The 21,085-nt window shown below is 49.2% G+C and overlaps 1 protein-coding gene across 1 annotated transcript in view; it reads left to right on the top strand.

The window, feature by feature from the left end:
* LOC142194271 (beta-1,4-galactosyltransferase 3-like) overlaps window positions 1-20,437 on the top strand; it is a 39,764-nt gene extending 19,327 nt beyond the window's left edge. Inside the window, exons 2-7 of the mRNA XM_075263294.1 lie at window positions 951-1,346; window positions 8,039-8,274; window positions 12,874-13,064; window positions 14,345-14,467; window positions 17,727-17,831; window positions 18,428-20,437. Of these exons, the coding sequence (XP_075119395.1) occupies window positions 1,109-1,346; window positions 8,039-8,274; window positions 12,874-13,064; window positions 14,345-14,467; window positions 17,727-17,831; window positions 18,428-18,596 (1,062 nt within the window). The 5' untranslated portion in view covers window positions 951-1,108 and the 3' untranslated portion in view covers window positions 18,597-20,437. The remainder of the gene's footprint in view (window positions 1-950; window positions 1,347-8,038; window positions 8,275-12,873; window positions 13,065-14,344; window positions 14,468-17,726; window positions 17,832-18,427) is intronic.
* The last annotated feature ends 648 nt before the right edge of the window (window positions 20,438-21,085 follow it).

The raw sequence follows: 21,085 nt of genomic DNA, 5'->3' as shown, positions 1-21,085 counted from the left end.
GTGCACGCTGTCTGCAGCTCTGGGTGTGACTGGAGTATACTGTGACTATGTGCACGCTCTCTGCAGCTCTGGGTGTGACTGGAGTATACTGTGACTATGTGCACACTGTCTGCAGCTCTGGGTGTGACTGGAGTATACTGTGACTATGTGCACGCTGTCTGCAGCTCTGGGTGTGACTGGAGTATACTGTGACTATGTGCACGCTGTCTGCAGCTCTGGGTGTGACTGGAGTATACTGTGACTATGTGCACGCTGTCTGCAGCTCTGGGTGTGACTGGAGTATACTGTGACTATGTGCACGCTCTCTGCAGCTCTGGGTGTGACTGGAGTATACTGTGACTATGTGCACACTGTCTGCAGCTCTGGGTGTGACTGGAGTATACTGTGACTATGTGCACACTGTCTGCAGCTCTGGGTGTGACTGGAGTATACTGTGACTATGTGCACGCTGGTTCCATCTACTATTTGGGTTTCCCCAGTATGCCGACAGGAGATGCGCTTTAGATAAATAGTCACATGATCTGCAAATAAAACCTGAATAAACAGCTATGGGAAAGTGCGGAAAAGCAAATACCCCGCCTGCCCCCCATCCCCCCCCCCCCCCCCCCCCTCGGCCCTCCGACCTCCTCACAGGGACTCTGCACAGATTGGAGGTGTGGGAGGAGGAAAAGCAAAAGGTCTGTCATTTTCTTATACAGAACTTAGCCCTAATAATCTGACCCCTGAGACCCTCACCCATTGTTCCACCCAGACCCTCATAATTGGGAGGAATCATGCAACAGAAAATCACCAGAATCCTGAGTGCAGCTTTGGCTGTGACTGGAGTGAGTTTAGGTCAAGAACAGAAGTGTGACGTTGTTGCTTTTCTATTTGCAGTGTCTGTTTCTTTTGCATTCATTCTCAGTGTTGTTCTTTCTCTTGTGATTTGTGTCTATTTCTGTCCCTTGCAGGACATGTCACAGTGGTAGATCTCCCCTGCCGTCTCCGCCTCGCCGCCGTGGATCCAGCGCTGTAAGGATGCCTGTGCGTCCTGTTGGCTTCTTTCCCAGCTTTAACACATTCCAAGTTCACCAAATCTGCAGCACGTGAGGGGCCGGCAGCCGCTGCGATGTTCTCGGCCCGCACCGATAAGCAGTGCTTCTTCATGTGCTTGGCCGCTTCTCAGTTGCTGTTTATCTTGCTGCTGTATCGACGTGGAGCCGCCAGCGCCTTTCGGGGAATATTTGGAGGGTCTCCAGAATGGGATTATTCCAAGACCCAAGACGTGTACACCAACCTGAGCCTGTTCATCCCGGACCACAGGACGGTGCGGGCTCAGTACTGTCCGGTCTCATCTCCGATACTCGGTAGGTGTTTCTTACATCTGTAAGTCCTGGGATATTGGGGGGGAAGGTCCGGCTCACAGAGGGGTTAATGGGCCCTGCAGCGATGTCTATGGGGCTCACAGGGGCGCAGTCCTATGTAAATACTACCAAAGCCTATGGAAATTGTATGGCTGTAAGCCATGTGTAGCTGAAACAAGTGAATTCAGTTTGTATCACGGGGGTTCACATACTTTTGGCCATATAATATATAACAGGAATCCCCTGTAGGGTGATGATATTGGTGCACTTGCACCAGGAACGGTCGAGTAACAATCCTGTAATGTGGTTGGATCTGGAGTCCGTCACCGATCCCTCTCTATAATATCCATAGTGCCTGGGATAGCTTATGGACAGGGCATGATAGACTCTTAAAGGGGTTGTGCCTTTAAGAACCCTTGTAAGAGACTGAGCCTGTTCAGAGGGCAGACGGCCGTGCTGGGCTGGTTATACTAGGAGCTACAAGGTGCGCTGTGTGAATACTGGTCGATCAGTTCTCAGAATAAGCAGGAGGTCTGGTACCGACCCATAACCTGGAACGGGAGCTTCAGAACAATGCAGGCGCGTACACAGGGGGTAAGGGGGTTGGCGAATTATGGACACTTATCTCCCATCCACAGGGGTAAGGGTAAGTACACACCGGGTTTTTTGGTCAGGATTTTGAAATCAATGGCAGCCGGTCAGGTCTTTTGTCCTGGAGCCGTTTCTTCCGCCCCCTGGAAAAAAAGAAGTGACATGTTCATTCTTCAGGCCGATTCGCATTATGATTCGGCCTGAACACACTCCCTCCTCCCGACTAGGCCCATTCATTGGGTCTAATCCAGACTGGAGTGCACGACCGGCATTGAATCGCAGCTACCGTTTTTTGGTCCGGAACCTGAGGCGGCCTCCACCTCACAATCCAGACCAAAAAACCCTGTGTGAACTTACCCTAAGTGTCTGATCGCTGGGGGCCCAATGGCTGGTCCTCCAGTAATCCAGAGGACGGGGATCCAAAAGTCCCCTGGAGGCCTCCTTGTGGATGGAGCCTCAGTGGGGTTGTGTGACCGGCGCTCCATTCACTTCTATAGGACTGTGGGCACTGCTGGAGATTAGTCCCGTCAGCCCCATAGAAGTGAATGGAGCGCCGGTCACACAACCCCACTGATGCTCCATCCACAAGGAGGCTTTAAGAGGACTTATGTTCCCCCGTCCTCCTGATCACTGGGGGACCCAATGACGTAACCCCTATAACAGTGTTGTGGTGATTCGTAATGCTGTACAAATACTCTTTTGGGTTTGTTTTTGTTTTTTTTTTTTATTATTATTATTTTTTTTAGTTTTATATATATTTTTTTTTTTTCCTTTTTTTTTTTTTTTTTTTTTTATGGCGTTCACTTTGCAGTCAGAATGGCGTCACCCTATAGTCTGTGGGTTGGTTCGATGCTAGAGTTATATCATTTTGGAATATTTTACTAATTTTACAAAAATTCGAAACTTTGAAAATTACAAATGTTTCTCTGACACCTGGAAATTCTGTATTTCTTTGTATGGAGCTGGAAAAAGCTAAAATTTTGTGCAGCAAGTTGTAGATTTTATTCACACCATTTTGGGGTAATACCTACTGTTTTGATCACTTTTTTTCGGCATTTTTGTTTTTATATATATATATATATATATATATATATATATATATATATATATATATATATATATATATATATATATATATATAATTTTTTTTTTTTTTTTTTTGCAATTTGACTGTTTTTCTTCACTTTTATCTGTGATTTTAATTTTTTTTTTGTTTAAATTTAAAAAAAAATAATTAAAATGTATTTTTTACTTATATTTATTCCTCTTTTATTAATGAGAGTCTCTGATGCTCCCGGGTCTTTGGCAGCGATTATGGCGTCTCAGTGTTATGACGGATATCAGGAAAGGGTTAAGATGCAGTGCGGCACCTCATGGTAGTATCTCCTATACCGCTATCAGATTGTTTGCTTTAGTTCTCTGACCCCCACAGCCGAACGCCTCGGTAATGGACACGCCGTACCCTCACATGTCAGACGTTTCGACAGCGCACCCCCCGCGGATCCGGTATACGAAATACAGAACGTCCAGCGGAAAGGTCAGACCTGACATTGGCGCCGCGCTACACGATGAAGGTGTTTGGGCTGGAAAGGTCAGAATAAAGATGGAGCAGTCAGGAGAGATTTGTCTACTTGCCTTTACTATAACGGAAAACCTTAAAATCAGGATCGGACAGGGCATGAGCGACATATTTTACAGATATGGGGGGGGGGGGGTATCACTTCAACGGTTGCGGGTAAAATTTACGTTTCCATGTGGACGATTCCTTTTAGTTACAAAGGATCTCCCAGAAAATAAGTTGATGAGGGATCGGCTGCCGGACCCTCAGTGATCCAGTGTAATCGCCTGGCAGCGAGTGTACGGGTCACTGCAGCGCCACCACAGGAGAACTGATGTATTACACGGCGCCCATTGAAATCAGTGGGATGTTTGTGTGAGTGCTATTGGACTGTTATGGGAGCGCAGTACGCCCGGCACTACTTCCTGGCGAACATCGGGCTGGCTAGAAGTCCTTGATGGTCCGTCAGGTGTCCATTATGTGATGGATCTAGTGCCTAAGGCTGTTTGTGTGATGGTCGCCAGCTTTTGACTTAAAGTGGTTTTGCAGGACTAGCCTATTGATAGGTCATTGATATGTGATCAGTGGTGGTCTGACAACCAGGACCCCCATAGATCAGCTGGTTGAAGAGGTGGCAGCATTTAGGTAAGTGGTGCAGCCTCCTCGCACGGCACTTTGTATAGTGGCTGTTCTTGGTATTACAGCTCAGCCCCATTCACTTATATGGGCCTGAGCTACTGCTGTGCCATGTGACTGATAAACCTGATATCATCAGCAAAGGGAAGAGGCTGCAGAGCTCATGAGCATTTCGGTCAGACCCCCATCCATATGCTAAGGATAGGGCATCAAAACCCCTTGTATGGATGCCCAAAACTTGGCTGCCGGAATCAGGAACAGGGGGGTCTCTCCAGGGCGATCGGTGGGAGCATCCCCCATCTAGGACATATCACCAATCCTTCTTTGTACCGTCAGAGCCCTGGTCAGCAGATTGAGTGGGCTTCATCTAATGTGTACACGCACCTGTAGATGGTTGTGAGGTCTCCAGATATCGGGTTATCTCGTACTTGCACCATCATCTACTCCTTCTCCTATTGTCTCCTGTGTTCCCCCTGAGCTCCCGGCCTGTAAGACATTACAACATGGGATATACAATCTATTTTTTGCTGTAGAATCAGAGCCAGAATCTCCTCGGGGCCGCCGCCGATCCCACAGCTAATTACCGCCATTGTAACCCGCCGAGGAATGAGGCAATTAGGAAGAAGAAATAGGTAATATTCACCTTCCGAGAGTCCGCACACAACACCGTCCGTTATATCCCATTAAATTACCCCGGGGAGGATCGGCGCTGGCCAAGTTAACTCTTGTATCGCTGGATGAGATTTCACATTGGGGTCTATAACAGAAGCAAACGTTACCCTGGTGCAAAGATCAACAGGTTTGTACTCTGGGAAACAGAGGGACATCTTTTTGTATGACTTTGGCCTTACCACAGGTGCTTTTCAGGTCTACACCCGGGAATATCTCTCTCCATATCCCTTCCAGGTCCACTTATTATAGGGGAGGAGGACACTTGTTCAGTCTAATGTCTGTGATCAGAGTTCGCACTGATCGTGGGCATTGCTTTCTAATATTCCTCCTGGGATCCTCCTGGATCTGATCCCCACAGCCTTAAAGAGGACCTTTCATCAGATCGGGCACATGCAGTTTTATATACTGCTGGAAAGCTGACAGTGCGCTGAAATCAGCGCACTATCGGCTTTCCCGATCTGTGCCCGTAGTAAAGCGCTATCGTTCCTGGTACCGTAGCGCTTTACAGTCAGAAGGGCGTTTCTGACACTTAGCCAGGGATGCCCTTCTGCCCAGCAGCGCCTATCGCGCTGTACAGTGTGAGCGGGGAGGAACGTTCCTCCCCGCTCACACTGTACAGCGCTATTGGCGCTGCTGGGCAGAAGGGCACTACAGCGAGGCCTCCGCTCTGTGCCGGTCACTACAGCGAGGCCTCTGGTCTGTGCCGGTCACTACAGCGATGCCTCCGGTCTGTGCCGGTCACTACAGCGAGGCCTCCGGTCTGTGCCGGTCACTACAGCGAGGCCTCCGGTCTGTGCCGGTCACTACAGCGAGGTCTCCGGTCTGTGCCGGTCACTACAGCGAGGTCTCCGGTCTGTGCCGGTCACTACAGCGAGGCCTCCGGTCTGTGCCGGTCACTACAGCGAGGCCTCCGGTCTGTGCCGGTCACTACAGCGAGGCCTCCGGTCTGTGCCGGTCACTACAGCGAGGCCTCCGGTCTGTGCCGGTCACTACAGCGAGGCCTCCGGTCTGTGCCGGTCACTACAGCGAGGCCTCCGGTCTGTGCCGGTCACTACAGCGAGGCCTCCGGTCTGTGCCGGTCACTACAGCGAGGCCTCCGGTCTGTGCCGGTCACTACAGCGAGGCCTCCGGTCTGTGCCGGTCACTACAGCGAGGCCTCCGGTCTGTGCCGGTCACTACAGCGAGGTCTCCGGTCTGTGCCGGTCACTACAGCGAGGCCTCCGGTCTGTGCCGGTCACTACAGCGAGGCCTCCGGTCTGTGCCGGTCACTACAGCGAGGCCTCCGGTCTGTGCCGGTCACTACAGCGAGGCCTCCGGTCTGTGCCGGTCACTACAGCGAGGCCTCCGGTCTGTGCCGGTCACTACAGCGAGGCCTCCGGTCTGTGCCGGTCACTACAGCGAGGCCTCCGGTCTGTGCCGGTCACTACAGCGAGGCCTCCGGTCTGTGCCGGTCACTACAGCGAGGCCTCCGGTCTGTGCCGGTCACTACAGCGAGGCCTCCGGTCTGTGCCGGTCACTACAGCGAGGCCTCCGGTCTGTGCCGGTCACTACAGCGAGGCCTCCGGTCTGTGCCGGTCACTACAGCGAGGCCTCCGGTCTGTGCCGGTCACTACAGCGATGCCTCCGGTCTGTGCCAGTCGCTACATTGGCTGCCTATTCATTATAGAATAAAATATAAAGGTCTCCCCCTCCCCCACAAGGCTCTCCATAATGCCGCACCTCCATACATTTCCTCCCTCATCTCTGTCTACCGCCCAACCCGTGCTCTCCGCTCACTCAATGACCTAACACTTCCATCCTCTACTATCAGAACCTCCCCCGCTCGTATACAAGACTTCTCCCGAGCTGCACCACTTCTCTGGAATGTTCTACCCCGGACAATCAGATTAACTCCCAAATTCTACAGCTTCAAACGCAAACTAAAGACGCATCTTATCAGACCGGCCGATCACAATGTCTAACGTAAACCCTTCCCCCTCCTCTGTCCCCGCCCCCACATTTCCCCACATGATATGATGTCATCTCAGGATAACTTTATAGGTCCGAGCTCCATCCACATGTTACAGGACACGACTGGTGACGGCTCATAAAGTCTTATGTTTGTGTAATGACAGTCACCTCTATTACAGGATTGTCTGACCTCTGTATAAGCAATGCCGCCCCTGCTACCTCCTATATCACCCCCTGTACCTCATAGATTGTAAGCTCTTGTGAGCAGGGCCCTCAGTCCCATTGTGTGAAATGACTTTCTTTGTAATGCATCTTTCTGTCTGTATTTGAACCCTACAAATTGTACAGCGCTGTGGAATATGTTGGCGCTATAGAAATAAAATTTATTATTAATACAGAGTACAGGTCAATTTGGCTGCAGAGTGAATGCAGTAAAAAGAAAGTCGCGCAAATGCAGTTTTTTCCCGGTTTCCCAGGCCATTATACAGAGGCTGCTGCACACACTGGATTGTAGAAGGTGCAAAAAGGTTTATTTACATGAATTTGACAATCCTTGTGCCTGGGACATACCATATCTTCTGCTACTCTCCATATACATCATATCTGATGAAGGTCCAATGACCGAAACGTTATATTTTGATCTATTGTTTTCCTTTTTTGCCTATTGCGATATGCCCACAGCACAACGATTGTCAAATTCATGTAAATAAACCTTTTTGCACCTTCTACAATCCCGTGTGCAGCAGCAGCATCTTTAGATTGTTTGCTGGTGGGTGGAAGGATCCATTACTGCTCGCACCATGCTACACATCATACTGAGAGTGCGGCACCTTTGCTTTTCGTATATTATACAGAATAATAACTGGCACCATTATGATGTACAATTTGTCCCGCAAATATTAACCCCTGTAAACAGAAAATAAAAAAAAAATATGGGGTTCAGGAGGCGGGGAGTCAAAAACAAAAGTTGAAAAATGCCTGTGGTAGGAAAGGGTTAAGGGGAGCTGAGGAATCGCACAAAAGTTACCTGAAATGCAGATATCAGCGTGAATACCGTATACTGCCCCATCGCCTTTACCATGGAGACATATAGGAGATATAGACACCAGATGAGCCGCGTTTATTGACTATTCCTCGTATAATATCTGGATAAATGATTTCTATCTACACAACCCACAAGGATAACACTTGGTTTTGCACCTGCTGGTCTGAGCGCCCATTCTGGGTCACGTCGCCGCCACCTTTACGCTTTTTCTGCCGCTTGTCATTTGTACTTTTCTCTTTTTAGTCGGACCTTTAACTATAACGTTCACCGAGACGCCGAGTTTGAAGAAGATCCAGTTGAAGAACCGCTATGTGACCTCCGGAGGATACTTCAGCCCCAGACACTGCTTCGGAAGATACCGCACGGCCGTGATCATCCCGCACCGGAACAGAGAGTCTCACCTCCGAACCCTGCTCTACTACCTGCACCCCTTCCTGCAGAGGCAGCAGCTGCACTACGCAATATTTGTGGTCCATCAGGTAACCGCCATGTCGTCTTCTCTAGGAGTCTTGTGGTTTCCTTGTGCGATTTTCTCAAGATTCTCCCATAACTTCAGGCTCTTCCCAACACTATGGACCCATCAAGGTTCATCATCAACTTGTTGGCAGGGGGCCCAGGGTCTTAACTATAGGGGGTGCCAAGATGGCAATCACTGGGGGGTCCTGGAGCCTGAGGGGCCCAACGGCCTCTCCACAACATAAGGAGACATCAGTGTTATAGAGAGCGCAGGTGTGGAGCACCATTGCAGATTTGGCCAAGTGGCTTCCAGTTACACCCCTGCCTGATCTTCAGAAGGACCATGTGTCTTCTTGGAGGACCACTTATCTTCTTGAAGGACCACTTGTCTTCCTGGTCTTGGTAAAGATGTCTATTGCCGTGAGCTTTACTTCTAGACCAGGGAACTCGACCAGTAACGATCCACTTACCTGGGTCTGAGGTCAGCTCAAGCTCCACACTCAGACAATGATATCCTGGTAACTTCTTCCTAACTTTTTAGAATTATTTACATCAGGATTTGTAATATGTTTTAAGTGGACACCAAAAGTAAGACCCCCTAAACTCATTGAGAACCCAGACTAAACCCTTAACATTAAAGGGGTTGTCCAGGATCCAGGGGTTAGCTCAATAATATCACTATTCCGGGCCCCACCACTATAGGGCCCCCTACACTGTAGCATTTATGCTTGGGAATGCAGCCCCACTCCCTTTCTCATATATAGGAGGAGGGTCCTTCACACCATATATCTACTATATGGATTCTGACTAGTGTGGCGTCCGGGTGTTGGAGCATGACCGATCTTAGACTGATGACCTATCTTGTCACCCCTATCATTTACCTTCAAGTGCTGGACAGTGTCTTTAATCAGACCTGATCCCAAAAATCAGACCCCTGAATAAGTTCTCACTCTCATATCAGACCCCAGACCAGATAACTAAATAAATTCAGACCCCAAAATAAATCACACCCCAAGCCACCCAATTAAAATTAGACCAAGATAAATCTGACCCCAGACCCCTAAAAGGAATGCAGACCCCGACCATTAGATGTATTGGTGTAGGCCCTGCTTCTCTCCATTGCCTCTCTGATGGCGTCCTGCAAGATGTGGACAGCAATGTCCTTGGTCCTGGTTCAGATTGTATGGCCAGTTGTGTCCTTGGTCCTGGTTCGGATTGTATGGCCAGTTGTGTCCTTGGTCCTGGTTCGGATTGTATGGCCAGTTGTGTCCTTGGTCCTGGTTCAGATTGTATGGCCAGTTGTGTCCTTGGCCCTGGTTCAGATTGTATGGCCAGTTGTGTCCTTGGTCCTTGTTCGGATTGTATGGCCAGTTGTGTCCTTGGTCCTTGTTCGGATTGTATGGCCAGTTGTGTCCTTGGTCCTTGTTCGGATTGTATGGCCAGTTGTGTCCTTGGTCCTTGTTCAGATTGTATGGCCAGTTGTGTCCTTGGTCCTGGTTCGGATTGTATGGCCAGTTGTGTCCTTGGTCCTTGTTCGGATTGTATGGCCAGTTGTGTTCATGGTCCTTGTTCAGATTGTATGGCCAGTTGTGTCCTTGGCCTTGGTTCGGATTGTATGGCTAGTTGTGTCCTTGGTCCTTGTTCAGATTGTATGGCCAGTTGTGTCCTTGGTCCTGGTTCGGATTGTATGGCCAGTTGTGTCCTTGGTCCTGGTTCGGATTGTATGGCCAGTTGTGTCCTTGGTCCTTGTTCAGATTGTATGGCCAGTTGTGTCCTTGGTCCTGGTTCGGATTGTATGGCCAGTTGTGTCCTTGGTCCTTGTTCAGATTGTATGGCCAGTTGTGTCCTTGGTCCTTGTTCGGATTGTATGGCCAGTTGTGTCCTTGGTCCTGGTTCAGATTGTATGGCCAGTTGTGTCCTTGGTCCTTGTTCGGATTGTATGGCCAGTTGTGTCCTTGGCCCTGGTTCGGATTGTATGGCCAGTTGTGTCCTTGGTCCTTGTTCAGATTGTATGGCCAGTTGTGTCCTTGGTCCTTGTTCGGATTGTATGGCCATTTGTGTCCTCCTACCTAGAATAAACTTCATGGTGACAACCTTACCTGACCCCGTCTTTGAGGATAATCCAAGTTCTCCAGGCCATGAGTATAAGCAGCGCTCCTTTGTGTCTTGACATCTGATGCGGCTTCTCTTTCTGTTTTCTCTTCGCTCCAGGAGATGTTCTCAGTAGGTTGTGCGGAGGTAAGTGGAGTCGGTCGCTCCTTCTTTTACCCCATTCCCTAGGTAGCCTTTTCCCTAAAGACGTAGATTTTTTTTTTTGCCTTCGTAGTGATAAATGCCTGAAAGAAGAACCCGCCTGGACCTGTTTAGTTTCCCTGCAGCACCCCCACAGGGGACATAGAGTATGACACGGGCTGGGTCCTCCAGAGACTCCTCCTTATAATACAGAATAGTTTATTTAGGTTTTCAATACTGTGTGACCAGGGCCCAAGCTGGCTTTACCCCTTTTATCACACTAAGGTCCCTCTTCCCCGTTTTGTGTATACAGCTCCTGTGCAGGGCAATTAGGAAAACTGCTGGTCTAGGCGCGGATCGCTCTGAGTCTTGGCTCGGCCTGTAGTGGACACATGTCCGGGTTCTGGTTGACGTGTTACAGCCGGCACTTTCCAGTCTCGCAGTCTTTTTCCTGTACATAAATTAATTACTTGTCTAATTTTGGCGTCTGCCGGGGCTCGGGCCGCTCGCTGAGGGCTGTAACAGAGCGTCATTGTGTCTTCTCAGCACATTCATCAGAATAAATTCAGATAAATCACATTTTTCACCCTGGCTGATTCCAGACGTCCTGAACCAAGGTGAATGTGAAAGGTGCGAAGTTCTCGCCATTTATTTTTATTATTTATCTGTCAAATCGAAGGATAACGGATCAGACTTCTCTGCCTCGTACACATGAACAGGAGAAATGGAGGTAGCGGAGGTTTTTCTTCATGTAGGCTACACTTGGGAACGAACATACATGGACCAGTACAAGTGAGTGGGGGTCCGGTGGTCCATAGACATAGAGCGGCCCCTGTCCTGAAAGGACTGCCCATGATACCCCGCCGGTTGTCTTATCTCTCCCACGTGGTGTTCAGCTCTGCCCGCAGCCACCACCAGGGGGAGCTCATTGCATTCAGGGTATACAGAGCCAGGGCAGGTCCCCTTTAAACCCTGTTCTACCATAGAGCGGCCACTACCTGGTTTTGTGCCTGTAGGACGTCCACTATAGTTATATATGAGGGCGTGTGTAATATATTTGTGTGCTCTTCTCCATTCACACCTAAAGCAGCATTGACAGTCCTGATTTTCTGGGGTTGGAGCCCAGACGATGCTATCTACATAGAGTTCCTGTGTCACATCGTGATCTTAGACTTGCATGCAGTGACGACGCGCTTTACACCCCTCCGGCTGCCGCCTGGCATTGTGCTGAGCATAGGCTTGTGTGCAGCAGCTCCAACATGGAGACCCCATGACAAGACTCCCTGGACCTGCCGAGCTGGTGCTGAGGTCACTGCACAGACAGTTGGGCTATCGGCCTAGAGGAGGCTCAGGCCGTGCCCCAGGCAGATGATAAGAGCCGGCCAAAAATACAGAAAGGGCGTTCCCTAAACGGCTATCACAAGGCTGGAAGTGACTGTTGTATAAGATGTCGGTGTATACTGCTGTGTGTATATATATATTACAAGGACAAACCCTGAACACTGGCCCTTACCATCACCCCTCCACCACATGCTTTCCAATAGGTGGCACCTGCCAAACCTAAAGTCACCCCCAGACTGCCGGGTACATCAGCGTGCCTACAGGAACACATTGAGGCCAGTGACGACATGCTTACACCCCTCCGGCCGCCGCCTGGCACTGTGCGTGCTGGACATAGACTTGTGGAGATGTTGCCCCCAGAGGATAGGAGGTGTTATACCCATCATACACGTCAGGCCTCGCTCTGTGAGGTGCAATATTATGTTACAGCTATAGCGTGGGGGGTCACATACTTCTGTCTATAGAGTCCATATATGAGATAGATATGTGATACATCGTAGATATATACAGGTTATTTCTATTCTATAGCCTTAGCGGGGGTGGAGGGGGGTCACATACTTCTGGCTATAGAGTCCATAGATATATACATTGCTACAGTTATGTGATACATCGTAGATATGTGTATATGAGATATTTATATTCTGTATTCTTAGGGGGGGGGGGGGTCACATACTTCTGGCTATAGAGTCCATATATGAGATAGATATGTGATACATAGTATATAGATATATACGGGATATTTCCGTTCTTTAGCCTCGGTCTTGGTTTTCTTGCACACTTAAGGTGGATGGTTTTTCCGTTCCTTTCCTCCGGGGTGTGCGGGGGAGGGGGCCGTACTCTGTTTATACACCTCCAATCCCTCCTATAACTATTGCTGGCAGTTTAGCAGATAATAAACCTTCCTATTATCCCCGGTGATGAATCCCAGTAGAGATAACATGGCTCCTCTCTGCGTTTCCTCCTCTTGTAATGGTCCGTGAAATAGTCGCTTACACCACAAGACGGATTCTCTTCCATTTCCCGGCTAACAGCGACATTTATCTTCCCAGGCGGGCAACGCAACGTTTAACCGGGCCAAGCTCCTCAACATCGGCGTGAGAGAGGCGCTGCGCTACGACGACTGGGACTGCTTAATATTACACGACGTAGACCTGGTCCCGGAGAACGACCACAACCTGTACATATGTGACGAGTATTACCCCAAACATCTCTCCAGTGCCATGGACAAGTTCCAGTACAGGTGAGCCACGGAGGGGGGGGGCGGACACGTCCAAAAGTGCCGGACTGTGACACGGCAGGAATAGGAAGGAGGCAGAGGTGACAGATGTAGCAGAGCTGAAGTAGTTGCTGGGCTTTTGAGGGTCACTTATCTTACATATATACAATGTATCTCCTGTCTGTTACTGCCCTCTAGTGGACACTTTATATATGGCACTATACTACGTGCGCTCTCATAGGTTTATTATCTCCTAATAGTACAGATACAGCAGCGGTATATGACCAGTATATAATATGTGAGGGGTCAGATATAGTCAGTTATTATAGATACTGCTAACCATCCAGATAGGGAGGGGAATGGATTATATCTCTTTATATCCGTATATCCTATCACAATTCCTAATGCACAAAATTGTCTGAACACTGTATAAGCAATGCCGCCCCTGCTACCTCTTGTGTCACCCCTGCTACCTCATAGATTGTAAGCTCTTTTGAGCAGGGCCCTCAGTCCCATTGTGTGAAATGACGTTCTTTGTTATGTATGTCTGTATCTGAACCCTATAAATTGTACAGTGCTGCGGAATATGTTGGCGCTATATAAATAAAATGTATTATTATTATTATTGTCTGTAAGGGACACTATTATAATACTTATACTTAAGGAAAGTGTTTGTTTTTGTCCTGTGTTAGCCGGTGGGTAGGAAATATTAAAAAAAAAACAAAAAACTTGAGTCTTCAGTAGTTGATCCTTTTTTTAATGGCTAATTCATAATGATGACAGATTACAACGTTTCGAAGCTCTCGGCTTCTTCTTCAGGTATAACTGATATAACTGTTCTATATGAAGAAGAAGCCGAGAGCTTCGAAACGTTGTAATCTGTCATCATTATGAATTAGCCATTAAAAAAAGGATCAACTACTGAAGACTTTTGTTTTTTTTTATAATACTTATGCCTGTTAGTGATTAATATTAGGATATCTACGTAATAACAAACAGGGCTTATATCTGTGGAATAGCTGAACAGATCTTGATAAACGAAACGCCAGAATGCTCAAGGTGACCGCGCCGATCACATAATGGATGGCATTGGGCTTCGTATAATCCACCTATATACATGAGGTCTGGCAGTTGCTTTATTCTCATTCAGCATCAGTCACTGACCACTAGATGTCACTATAGTACACTGGGGCAGGGGTGCAGGGGTATTTTTGGGATGGGCCCACTCCTCCACCCCTTATTTGTACCACCCATAGTCTGATCACAGTAATGATTCTTTCTGCTTTTCTCCCCTTCCCCCTCAGTCTTCCATATTGGGCATATTTTGGAGGGGTGTCTGCAGTAACCCCAGACCAGTTCATGAAGATTAATGGATTCCCCAACACGTACTGGGGCTGGGGCGGAGAGGACGACGATATCGCCATGAGGTAATCTACTCCGGTGAGGGTCTCATCTACTGTATTAGGACTGGGGGCTTGTATTATATGTGTAGTGTCTTATATTATTGGGGGATGTCGCCGCGTCCTCACCTTCCTGCGCCCTGGAGGTCCCTTATTGTCCCTGCATATGGTCTGTAAATATCCAGGAACCACTTGTAGTCTGCAAATAAATCCTTCTAGTGTAAAACATTGATTAGAAGACAGGGAGGAGGGGAGAGGAAGGGGCTGCAACTATTGTGGCGAGAGGAGGGGAGATGAAGCTGCAGTGGAGACTGATGGGGTGCAGCTCTAGAGGAGTCAGGTGAGGGGATAGGAGGGGGATGCAGCTGTAGAGGAGTCAGGTGAGGGGATAGGAGGGGGATGCAGCTATAGAGGAGTCAGGAGGAGGGGATAGGAGGGGGATGCAGCTGTAGAGGAGTCAGGTGAGGGGATAGGAGGGGGATGCAGCTGTAGAGGAGTCAGGTGAGGGGATAGGAGGGGGATGCAGCTGTAGAGGAGTCAGGTGAGGGGATAGGAGGGGGATGCAGCTATAGAGGAGTCAGGAGGAGGGGGATGCAGCTATAGAGGAGTCAGGAGGAGGGGATAGGAGGGGGATGCAGCTGTAGAGGAGTCAGGTGAGGGGATAGGAGGGGGATGCAGCTATAGAGGAGTCAGGAGGAGTGGATAGGAGGGGGATGCAGCTGTAGAGGAGTCAGGTGAGGGGATAGGAGGGGGATGCAGCTGTAGAGGAGTCAGGTGAGGGGATAGGAGGGGGATGCAGCTGTAGAGGAGTCAGGAGGAGGGGATAGGAGGGGGATGCAGCTATAGAGGAGTCAGGAGGAGGGGATAGGAGGGGGATGCAGCTATAGAGGAGTCAGGAGGAGGGGGATGCAGCTGTAGAGGAGTCAGGTGAGGGGATAGGAGGGGGATGCAGCTATAGAGGAGTCAGGAGGAGGGGGATGCAGCTATAAAGGAGTCAGGAGGAGGGGATAGGAGGGGGATGCAGCTATAGAGGAGTCAGGAGGAGGGGGATGCAGCTATAGAGGAGTCAGGAGGAGGGGGATGCAGCTGTAGAGGAGTCAGGAGAAGGGGATAGGAGGGAGATGCAGCTATAAAGGAGTCAGGAGGAGGGGATAGGAGGGGGATGCAGCTATAGAGGAGTCAGGAGGAGGGGGATGCAGCTATAGAGGAGTCAGGAGGAGGAGGATGCAGCTGTAGAGGAGTCAGGTGAGGGGATAGGAGGGGGATGCAGCTATAGAGGAGTCAGGAGGAGGGGATAGGAGGGGGATGCAGCTGTAGAGGAGTCAGGAGGAGGGGATAGGAGGGGGATGCAGCTATAGAGGAGTCAGGAGGAGGGGGATGCAGCTGTAGAGGAGTCAGGTGAGGGGATAGGAGGGGGATGCAGCTATAGAGGAGTCAGGAGGAGGGGGATGCAGCTATAGAGGAGTCAGGAGGAGGGGATAGGAGGGGGATGCAGCTATAAAGGAGTCAGGAGGAGGGGATAGGAGGGGGATGCAGCTATAGAGGAGTCAGGAGGAGGGGGATGCAGCTATAGAGGAGTCAGGAGGAGGGGGATGCAGCTGTAGAGGAGTCAGGAGAAGGGGATAGGAGGAAGATGCAGCTATAAAGGAGTCAGGAGGAGGGGGATGCAGCTATAGAGGAGTCAGGAGGAGGGGGATGCAGCTATAGAGGAGTCAGGAGGAGGAGGATGCAGCTGTAGAGGAGTCAGGTGAGGGGATAGGAGGGGGATGCAGCTATAGAGGAGTCAGGAGGAGGGGATAGGAGGGGGATGCAGCTGTAGAGGAGTCAGGTGAGGGGATAGGAGGGGGATGCAGCTGTAGAGGAGTCAGGTGAGGGGATAGGAGGGGGATGCAGCTATAGAGGAGTCAGGAGGAGGGGATAGGAGGGGGATGCAGCTGTAGAGGAGTCAGGTGAGGGGATAGGAGGGGGATGCAGCTATAGAGGAGTCAGGAGGAGTGGGATGCAGCTATAGAGGAGTCAGGAGGAGGGGATAGGAGGGGGATGCAGCTGTAGAGGAGTCAGGTGAGGGGATAGGAGGGGGATGCAGCTATAGAGGAGTCAGGAGGAGGGGATAGGAGGGGGATGCAGCTGTAGAGGAGTCAGGTGAGGGGATAGGAGGGGGATGCAGCTGTAGAGGAGTCAGGTGAGGGGATAGGAGGGGGATGCAGCTGTAGAGGAGTCAGGAGGAGGGGATAGGAGGGGGATGCAGCTATAGAGGAGTCAGGAGGAGGGGGATGCAGCTGTAGAGGAGTCAGGTGAGGGGATAGGAGGGGGATGCAGCTATAGAGGAGTCAGGAGGAGGGGGATGCAGCTATAGAGGAGTCAGGAGGAGGGGATAGGAGGGGGATGCAGCTATAAAGGAGTCAGGAGGAGGGGATAGGAGGGGGATGCAGCTATAGAGGAGTCAGGAGGAGGGGGATGCAGCTGTAGAGGAGTCAGGAGAAGGGGATAGGAGGGAGATGCAGCTATAAAGGAGTCAGGAGGAGGGGATAGGAGGGGGATGCAGCTATAGAGGAGTCAGGAGGAGGGGGATGCAGCTATAGAGGAGTCAGGAGGAGGGGGATGCAGCTGTAGAGGAGTCAGGTAAGGGGATAGAAGGGGGATGCAGCTGTAGAGGAGTCAGGAGGAGGGGGATGCAGCTGTAGAGGAGTCAGGTGAGGGGATAGGAGGGGGATGCAGCTGTAGAGGAGTCAGGTGAGGGGATAGGAGGGGGATGCAGCTATAGAGGAGTCAGGAGGAGGGGGATGCAGCTGTAGAGGAGTCAGGTGAGGGGATAGGAGGGGGATGCAGCTGTAGAGGAGTCAGGAGGAGGGGGATGCAGCTGTAGAGGAGTCAGGAGGGGGATGCAGCTGTAGAGGAGTCAGGTGAGGGGATAGGAGGGGGATGTAGCTGCAGTCCTGCTGAGAGGGGGGGGGTGCAGCATGAACAAAACAAGCAAAAAGGAAACTTCTGATTGGCTTACTGTGTACAGAACAGTTCTGACATCATCACATCAGGAAGACCCCGCCCACTCACTTGCACCCTTTATATGGGGCCCCTTCATAATCCTTCATTTGGGTGAGGGGCCATAAGATTGCAAACAGTAAAATATATATATATAAATATGGAAAGTGCTGAGAGCGCTGAGGTGACATGGGCCTGCCGCGCGAGAGGCTTACACCCTCACCTATACTCTAGGGTTATTTGGGGAGGGGCCCCATAAGAGCACATGTCTGTGATGTCATAGCGTGATTTTCGTTGTTCCCAGGATCCGTCTCTCGGGGCTGAGCATCACTCGGACGCCTTTGAGCCTGGGGCGATATAAAATGATCCCACATGATCGCGACTCTGGTAACGAGGAAAACTCCCACAGGTAGGGGGCGCCATATACTGATATTTATATGGTTATGTATGAGTGGGCACTCACACTTAAAGGGGTTGTCCAGGATTAAGGTGTTTATGGCTCCCTCTGACTTCATGGGGCAGGGAGGCAGGGTGGGGGTGGGCTCGGCCCCCACCGACCACGACTATGTGGACTATTGTAAGAATAGGCCAACGAAACTTGAATTCCTGGAAAACCCCTTTAAAGGGGATGTCTCACTTCTGAGTTGATTTTGGGGTTCTCCATTCCAGACTTTGACCTATAAGCTGCAGAGAGAGTCTCTCTGTAATACTTTAGTTCCCCTGTGGTGGCGCTAGAGAACATCTGCAGCGCTTGTTGCCTATTACCGGTGACCCTCTACATTGTGATGGAACATAGAGCTCAGCTGATGTTTCGTTACATTGTATGTACTTTAGTATCTTTCTGTCTCCCTGTTGCCAGTATGTAACATATTGGGGGGCGGGGTTTAGACCATAACTACTTAGAACTGGGTCACATGACTGACAACAGGGCTGGAGCTAAATTGCTGACTGTTTCCCAAGGGCGGCCAGAAGATTTGTGTCACATCTGAGATTTTCCTCCTTCAGATACACTCAGCTAAGAAACACAAGAAAGAACTGGCGAGACGACGGGATGAATTCCTTAGAGTTCCACCTTCTTTCCCGAGAGAAGACTCCGCTTTACACGAATATCACGGCGGACATTGGCGACGCTCCGGCCACGCCCACCGAAGCCACAAAGTGGAGGATATTTTAGTCCTTGGTCGGGAGTGGACTGAACCATAAAGACGTAACCAAAGGTGTGGCGGGGGGTCCCCTCACGGCCTAGGAAGAGGTCAGGGACCCCGCGGTCTAGAGACTGAAGGTGGCGGTCATACCCTGACCATGGAAAAACACCGGTCACATGACCTTCGGTACAATCGGGGGATGGGGGGGTCACAGTCTAGCACCGTTCCTTATTAAATTAGACAAGGGCGCACAGTGAACAGGTCTGTGGACTTTCGGCACCTCCCGCACGCGGGCATTGGTATTACCCATCCCCTTTGTGTCATCCTCTTAAAGGGGACGTCCAACTTCGCAAACCCTTTTTTTAAAATTGAGCCAGGGGCGTCTAAAATGAGAAATAAAGCCTTTACATACAGCCTTATACAGCCTTTAGGGAGTCCTGTCTGTCTCACCCAGCTTTCCCAGGAGCTGATAGAACATTGTTACCTTTTTGTTGTGTTCTATAACCCCGCCCCCGAGTAATAGCAGCCGCCTCTACTGCAGCGCGGGGGCGCAAAGTGTTACAAAGGGGCGAGAAACACCAAAGTGCCTTAGACTGCCCCGCCCTGACTGAGGGCCCCGCCACGTGTTACCTACACCATGTCTTACTAACACAGGGGAGAGCTCGTTACAGTGTATCAGCTCCTTACCCCCCTGTGGGCAGGACGTGGTGAGGTTCGGCCCCCGAGGTTCATTGACAGAAAGCAGAGATCTTAAAAATGTCAATGAATTAAAAAAAAATAAATCAGAATTTCCTTCTTCCTATGCAACGATCCAACACCAGTAAAATCTTACTAGACCCAGAATTCTCTTCTGATCGTTTTTCTTGTATATTTGTAGTGATTACATCTCCCGATCCTCGGCTGTGACCTAGAGGTGAGGAGACGTCTTACCTGCTGCCGCCACTAGGGGGCGCTCTCTGGCCTCCATAGTGGTCAGCAGTAAGGGAAGGTGCGGGGGTTGTCCTCATAAGTGACGGATTTCACGTCTTACTCTACCTCCTCCATGGTGACAACTACTAATAGCTCCCCCTGCTGACAACTCTCAGGTCTCACCAAACCACTTTAAGACTTGTAATCCAGCTTTTCCCAGACTCTGAATGGTATACATATCTGCATGGCCTATTGTCAGTTATATATAGCTTTGATTTGTGAATAGAATGCCAAAGCTACAGTGAAGACTGACACAGGGATATCATTAGACGAACCTATCTAACTCTGCTTTCCAAAGGCTCTGAATCGGATACTCAGGTGACGACCCATTCACACCCCGACGTGCCTTACTGATCCCTCACGTTCCGTCTATGACACTCGCTGCCTCCCACAGTCCTGGATTCCACTTTCTTGGATTAAAAAAAACAAAACTATTTTTAAATTATATATTTAAAGGGAATTTCCAGAATTTAGATATTGATGACTTGTCCTTAGGATTGGTCATCGGTATCAGATCTGTGGTGGTCCAACACCTGTCACCCCCTCCGAACAGCAGCAGCATAAAGGGTACGCACAGGAGCACAGCGCCCCACACAGTATAGTGGCCGTCACTGAGTACTGCAGATCAGCTCCCACTTGAGTGAATGGAATGAGCTGCAGTAACCCAGCTCGACCACTATGAAGTGCATGGAGCTGATCAGCACATATCGGATTCCAAGGATCTATCTTAAGCACAAGTCATCAGTAACTAAATCCATAAAAATCCCTTTAATACACCACGCCGGTGTACGTGTTCTCTTACTCCGTTGATTTGCGGTGTTGCAATCGCGTCCGCCATCTCAGTTTGCCGTGACGTTGTCTTATTGTAATTCGCAGCTGTCGAAAATTGTTCCTATTTATTGAGTGATAATAAAGTATTCTATTTTCTACTTTTCCCTCGTGTCTGTGTCACGTGTGCAATAAAGTTTTATTATAGTAGTTGTATTCTTGTACATAGGAGCAGTATTATAGTAGTTATATTCTTGTACATAGGAGGTAGCATTATAATAGTTATATTCTTGTACATAGGAGTAGTATTATAGTAGTTATATTCTTGTACATAGGAGCAGTATTATAGTAGTTATATTCTTGTACATAGGAGCAGTATTATAGTAGTTATATTCTTGTACATAGGAGTAGTATTATAGTAGTTATATTCTTGTACATAGGAGTAGTATTATAGTAGTTATATTCTTGTACATAGGTGTAGTATTATAGTAGTTATATTCTTGTACATAGGAGTAGTATTATAGTAGTTATATTCTTGTACATAGGAGCAGTATTATAGTAGTTATATTCTTGTACATAGGAGCAGTATTATAGTAGTTATATTCTTGTACATAGGAGGTAGTATTATAGTAGTTATATTCTTGTACATAGGAGTAGTATTATAGTAGTTATATTCTTGTACATAGGAGGTAGTATTATAGTAGTTATATTCTTGTACATAGGAGGTAGTATTATAGTAGTTATATTCTTGTACATAGGAGGTAGTATTATAGTAGTTATA

Source organism: Leptodactylus fuscus, chromosome 2 (assembly GCF_031893055.1).
Source record: "Leptodactylus fuscus isolate aLepFus1 chromosome 2, aLepFus1.hap2, whole genome shotgun sequence".
In the NCBI taxonomy this organism is placed as follows: Eukaryota; Metazoa; Chordata; class Amphibia; order Anura; family Leptodactylidae; genus Leptodactylus; species Leptodactylus fuscus.
This window is presented reverse-complemented; position numbering and strand designations above follow the sequence as displayed.